This window comes from Oryza brachyantha, chromosome 3 (genome assembly GCF_000231095.2).
Source record: "Oryza brachyantha chromosome 3, ObraRS2, whole genome shotgun sequence".
Classification (NCBI taxonomy): domain Eukaryota; kingdom Viridiplantae; phylum Streptophyta; class Magnoliopsida; order Poales; family Poaceae; genus Oryza; species Oryza brachyantha.
The window spans coordinates 9269500-9274218 of NC_023165.2; the positions used below are offsets into that span (position 1 = coordinate 9269500).

The 4719-nt window shown below is 52.3% G+C and overlaps 1 protein-coding gene across 1 annotated transcript; it reads right to left on the reverse strand.

The window, feature by feature from the left end:
• Positions 1 to 214: 214 nt before the first annotated feature.
• Positions 215 to 3385, reverse strand: LOC102720029. The gene is made up of 3 exons (XM_006649889.3): positions 3183 to 3385; positions 2251 to 2711; positions 215 to 2163 (listed from the first exon to the last, which is right to left on the reverse strand). Exons 1-3 carry the CDS (start codon positions 3246 to 3248, stop codon positions 639 to 641), a joined length of 2052 nt encoding a protein of 683 aa, XP_006649952.1. The 5' UTR covers positions 3249 to 3385; the 3' UTR covers positions 215 to 638.
• Between the last annotated feature and the right edge of the window lie 1334 nt (positions 3386 to 4719).

Genomic DNA, 4719 nt, shown 5'->3' on the forward strand with positions numbered 1-4719 from the left:
GCCAGAGCACCCCGAAGAAATCGGCCACTGTGCATCATTTACTCGCAGCTTTAAGGGTCGCCCCATCCTGTGATGATTCTGAACGCATTGGCCGGACGCGATGATGCGAAGATGCCTACTAGTAGTGCCCTAGTGGATTGCACAGGATAGATGTGTGCAGTAAAAGATGGGTTGCAGTGCACACACAGCAGCACAATCTTGAGCCCAACGAAAGGGGGAAAAATGAAGGATGTACACATGGTGGAAGGATAATATTAGGGGCACCGGTAGCTCTCAAGTCTCAACACAGGAAGGAGCTGCAACCGGCAGGAAACATGGAAGGCTAACGGCACTGTAACAACTCACATTAAAGAAGATGCAACCAAAAATTTACCCTCCAATCTCCACCTCCCTGCCAACAATTTGGCTCTGCCACTCTGAATTTTTTTTACTAGTTTTCTGAACGATCCGTTTTTTTTTCTCAAACGCCCCTCTTCCCAAACTGTACAATAGCGAAGATGTATCGAACAATTCAAACTTCTCTCCGGTTTCCCGCCACCATCCTGGATCTTCTGTTCCATCCGTCCCCGCGTGGTCCGTACAACCCGCATCAGATCGCTCCGGCGGGCTGCTGCTTGCCGTGTCATGGCTGGCACCCGTCAGCAGCTCATCGCCTCGCACTTCACCGGCAGGGCGCGGTCGAACCCGCCGCGTGATAGCAGGGTCCCCACCACCGCCATGTCGCGGCAGAACACCCCTTGGTACACCGGCGCCGTAGACGTTGATGCCGCCGACGCCACGCCGGCCACTGGGGTGGTTGATGGTGATGATTTCGGCGCGGCAACAGCGGTCGCTGTTGTCTTGGACATCGTTGCCGCGGTCGTCCTTGCGGCCGTCCTCGCCGTCGTCGATGTTGCTGCTTTCCTGGACATTGTTGTTGACACGGTTGCAGCGGGCCTTGCCTTTGGTTTGAGCTTCAATGGCGTGCAGCGTTTCGAGCAGGGTGCGCTCTCCGTCTGCCTCGGCCTATCCGCCATTGGTGGCACGGCCGGTTCTGACTTCGCGGCTTCCTGTTTGGCCGCCAGAGCCACCGCTGCAGCCGTGGCTACCGCTGCCGCCGCCTCCTCCTTTGCCTGCTTGGCCGCCAAAGCCGCCGCTGCAGCCTCGGCTGCTGCCGCAGCCGCTTCCTTCGCCCTCTGCCTCTCGGCAGCCTCCTCATCAATCACGGCAGACATGATGAACGAGTAACCCTTCTGGAGCATCCGGTACAGCAGAAGCGCTGACATGCGCGCCTGGTCGCGTACCGCCTCCAGGTCGCGGTGCTCGTCCACAAGCTCCAGCCGCTCGCCAAACACCACGGCACGGTCAGGCTTGAGCTTCAGAGAGAGCAGCAAGTGCGCGCGCTCCAGCTCAGAGCGAGTGCATCCACGCCGAACACCCAACAGCGCGTAATAATCAATGTTGCACGCCTCGCCGGCGGCGACGCGCCCGCGGAGCCCTTGGATGCGCGCGATAAGCTTGCGGTGGGCGCCGGCGATCTCGCGGTACCGCACGCCACCTTGTGGTCGCCACCTGGGACCTGGGAGCTTTCCGTCCCGGAGAGCGGCGTCGTAGAGTAGCTTGAGATGGTCAAGGTCACGGAGACAATCGGCCAGTGCGCCCACGGACTGAAGAAGGTCGGCACGGGCACGGAGAGCCGGAATGTACGCGGGGTCGAGGGCGAGCGCGCGGTTGCAGTCGGCGATGGCGTCGGCGGGGCGTCCACCGGCCTGAAAGGCAGCAGCACGACCAACGAGACACGCGGCAGCGAACGGGTGCGGAAGTACGCCACGGCGTGCCTCTAGGATCTTGGAGAAATGGCGCACGGCCTCAGCCGGGAGGCCGGCGTCGAGTGCGGCCATGGCAGCCGTGCGCCGGCGGAGCAGGAGCTTGACGTGCGCGAGGAGCTGGGACACGGCCTCCGACTCCATGGCCGGTATAATGAACGCCGCACCGGATTTGGTGGTGTTCCCTGGTATGGGAGCAACGGCTGCGGCAGGGGAGGAGGAAGAGAAACTGTCCTCCGACAATGAGACGCTCTCGCGGCGGAACGCCGCAGAGGCGAGGCGGCGACCGGTCTGGAGAAGCACCATGGCGTCCTCGATCAAACCAAGGTGGAAGCAAGCTTGTCCAAGAACCAAGTATCTGGACATTGCCAATTTCCACATTAGAAATCAGATGTATGTACTGAATCGGGACACATCAAACCAGGTGTAATGGTAAAGGTTATACCTCCATTGGGTGTCCGTGTTGGGATTCTTGGATAGGCCGGCGAGAACTCGGCGCTTGAGCTCGGAGATGTCGAAGCAGCGGAATGAGCGGGCGGCGGCGGCAGCGCCTGCTTCGGCGGCGTCGGAGCGGTGGCGGTCTGGCGAGAGGAGTTTGGCCCTGGATATTGTGCCGAGGTCACCGGAGCCGGATGACGAAAGGGACGACGACGTCGACGACAAGGTGTCGTCGCCGGAGCAGGTCTTGGTGCAGCTGGGGATGTAATCCCGGAGCATTTCCGCCACTTCCCGGTACCGCCGCAGCGCGAGGAGTGCGCGTCCCCGAAGCTCCAGTGCGGCCTCCATCCTAGGCGACAGCTCCAGCGCCGCGTCCACTAGGCCAAGCGCCGCGACGGCGTCCCCGCTGCCGGCTTCCGGCGCCGCCGCAAGAATAGCCCTCGCCTCCCGCAGGTACTTGTCGATCACCTGCAAACCCAAAAGAAAAAAAGAGATTTTCCAATCCATGGTTAGATCTTTTCCCCAAACCGAGAAAGATCAACAAATCTACGGCCAGAAAAAAAAAATCAAAAATTTTGGGGGACAAAGGGGACAGACAGAACAACCAAAACAAGACGAAGAGAAAGAATGCGCTCAAATCAAGCTGTTCTTGAACGAAACAAGCAAACAAAAACCGCACGCCGGGCAAGATCGAAAGGGGTAAATGGTCCATGGCTCAAACAAGCCGTCGTTGCATTGGGACTGAACAGAAGCTTCTCAAGTCAAATGAAAGGACCAAATGCTGTTGACATCTGTGCAGTACCAAAGACCAGGCTGTTCCGGAACAGATGAACGGTCGCGTTCGGCAAGAAACCGCTCGAATCGCTGGAAACCGGCGAACCCAACCCATCCCAACCCAACGATGGTGCAGAGGGAGAAGAACTCGCAGGGAAAACCGACCTTCCGGTTGCTGAGCAGCCATTTCCTCTTCTTCTCCGGAGCAGAAGTTGGCGAGGACACCGCCATTGCCTTCCACGCATCAATCGATGCCAACCCAACGGAAGCCTCAGCCGATCCCCCCGGAGACACAGGAGGAGGCACCCCCAAAGGAAGAGAAAAGAGAAGATGGGAGGAGAGGAAGGCAGGAAGGAACAGAGGTTATATATACATACTACTGTGTGTCGTTCTACTTCTGCCCTCGCGTATTTTATAAGCCTTTTTTCGTTTGAAGAGTGGGGAGAAATGGGATCGGAGATACAAATGCCAGCTTTGACTGCACTGCACTACACCAGCTCTCTCTCTCACTCTCTCTCCTGCGTTCCCTTTCGGAGAAAGCTTCTATCCTTCAACATCCTAGCTGGCCAAGATGTCTGTGGCTCTGTGCAACAGTTCAAACCTCTTCCGCCGCGTTTATCACATATACTGTCTATATTATTTTAAAAAATAAATTAATTTATTTTTAAAGTTTTTAAAAACTAATACTTAATTAATTATATACTAATTATTTTCTTCGTTTTAAATTCGCTGATTGAACATGTAGTCATTGCCGGCTGCCAACGAGCCCTTTTTACACACACTCATGTGGTGTTTAGATGGAGAAAATTTTTGGGAGAAATGTCACGTCAAATGTTTGACCGGATGTTGGGGAGTTTCGGGCACGAATGAAAAAACGAATTTCACGGCTAGCCTAGAAACCGCGAGACGAATCTTTTGAGCCTAATTAATTCGCCGTTAGCACATGTTGGTTACTGTAGCACTTATGACTAATCATGGGCTAATTAGTCTCAAAAAATTCGTCTCAAGATTTCTTTCATAACTGTGCAATTAGTTTTTTGGTTCATCTATGTTTAATGCTTTATTTAGGTGTCCAAAAATTCGATGTAATATTTTTGGAAAAAAATTTTGGGACCTCACATGCCCAGGAGATCTAAATAGGTTCTTGCAGTATTATGGTGAGCTTTTAAAGGGTGTAGAAAGAGTAGTGTTGATGCCCCTAGAGTACTTCTCTTTTCTTTGCGCAACCAAAAATTTCCTCCTCTTCTTTTTTTCCTCTCTTTTTTGCACTTCTTTTTGCCCTTTGTTTGATTCTTTTATTCTCTCCCCTATTTTAGGTTATCAATTTTAAAGTGTTCATCATACCAGTCCTAGTATATTCCTTCAAACATAAGAGGATATCAAAAAAATAAAGCAACGGAGCATTTTCTTTTAACTGGTGTGGGTCTATGTATATAGAGAGTTTTGCTAAAATAAGTTGTAACTCACAGGTTGCTCTGTGAGTCAGGTCCAAAAACATATCAAATCACCTCTAAATTTTGATTTATATGACTCAATACAATCTTCATATCAAAATCTTGTTGCATGCAATTTTTTCTATTTTTGGAGATTTTTAGGTATTTGTTTGAGATTTTTAAAAATGGATGTACAATATTAATAAAATAATGTCATGTACCATTTAAAAAATCTCAAACAAAAACCTAAAAATCTACAAAAATAGAAA

Bases quoted from the DNA above. Each gene is read 5' to 3' on its own strand.
- LOC102720029 (XM_006649889.3), bottom strand. From the start codon at position 3,248: ATGGCGGTGTCCTCGCCAACTTCTGCTCCGGAGAAGAAGAGGAAATGG. The intron at 2,712-3,182 runs GTCGGTTTTCCC...TTGGGTTTGCAG, and splicing joins GGCTGCTCAGCAACCGGAAG to GTGATCGACAAGTACCTGCG. The intron at 2,164-2,250 runs GTATAACCTTTA...GGCAATGTCCAG, and splicing joins AACACGGACACCCAATGGAG to ATACTTGGTTCTTGGACAAG.